The sequence below is a fragment of the Morone saxatilis genome, unplaced genomic scaffold (assembly GCF_004916995.1).
Source record: "Morone saxatilis isolate NCDOM2014 unplaced genomic scaffold, NCSU_SB_2.0 Contig5, whole genome shotgun sequence".
NCBI lineage: Eukaryota > Metazoa > Chordata > Actinopteri > Moronidae > Morone > Morone saxatilis.
This window is the reverse complement of record NW_023340095.1, coordinates 25,595,669-25,596,658: the sequence shown is the minus strand read 5'-3', so window position 1 is coordinate 25,596,658 and position 990 is coordinate 25,595,669. Positions and strand designations below refer to the sequence as shown.

The 990-nt window shown below is 38.0% G+C and overlaps 1 protein-coding gene across 2 annotated transcripts in view; it reads right to left on the bottom strand.

Moving 5' to 3' along the window:
* The window catches only part of LOC118339603 (galectin-8-like), a 5,093-nt gene extending 4,459 nt beyond the window's left edge, over positions 1-634 (bottom strand). The window contains exon 1 of one of the 2 annotated variants that reach the window (XM_035677322.1): positions 535-634. In XM_035677322.1, the coding sequence (XP_035533215.1) occupies positions 535-573 (39 nt within the window). In that variant the 5' untranslated portion in view covers positions 574-634. Of the gene's footprint in view, positions 1-353; positions 501-534 lie in introns of those variants that run through there. The other variant, XM_035677323.1, reaches the window with a different exon arrangement.
* Between the last annotated feature and the right edge of the window lie 356 nt (positions 635-990).

Here is a 990-nt window from a genome sequence, read left to right as displayed (position 1 = left end):
TCACTGCACTAACACCAATAATAAGAGAATTTTAAATATAGTTATTATATTTACAGGTCGCCGACGAACTCCATTATAAATTATCACGGTTTTAATATGAATTCGCGTATTTTGAAAGTGTAAGTATAAAATCTTCTGAACCAAAGACGGAGAACAAACGTTAATGCACCGAGCTTTAATTCGGCCCCATTACAAACATCCAGCTGAGCTCCAGTGGAAATATAAAGAGTGTAAACAACAGACATCTGCTGAGTCTCGTTACTGCGCGGAAACCAAACAACCGCTTATCACAATACTGATCACAATTAAAGTTATTTAGTGGATGTGAAATATTCAGCAGCAATAAAACCAACCTGAGAAAAGCATTTTGAACATATTAAACAATAAAATGTGTCGTTAAATATTCATTAATTAACGCAGCTGACGAACGTAAAGTGAGCCGATAGATAAAGCGATCGATAGGAGAGTGACAGAGTGCTCAGAGCCGATAGGAGAGCCGATATAGAGCCGATAGGAGAGACCCGAGCCTCTCACCGGGTTCAGAAACGACTGTCTCGGGTTGGAAACAGACATTTCGGTGCAGAGATCCGAACCGAGTTTGAACTGTTTACTTCCTGTTTCTACGTCAGCACGGTTGACGGAAACAAGGATGAGACAAAGACCTCGTGAGAGCGGGAAATGCCGTCAGTGCGCGGGAATACAGGTGATTAAATTTAACTTTTATATAAACTGTTCAGAAACTGGAGTTTGTTTCTACCGTTTACTGTTTAAAGGTTTAAAATGTTTAAATATTAAATATTTAAATATTAAATGCAGCTCGCGGCGCAGTGCGGTGACGCAGCTGTCCGCTCCCGGTAAAGTCTCGTGATTCTGATAATCAATAATTAACTTTCAGAAAATAAAAACTATGTGTTTGTTTTTACTACTTTATAATATATACTGTGAGATAAACTGGATTTATAACTCAGTAACTTTACACTAATATAAACT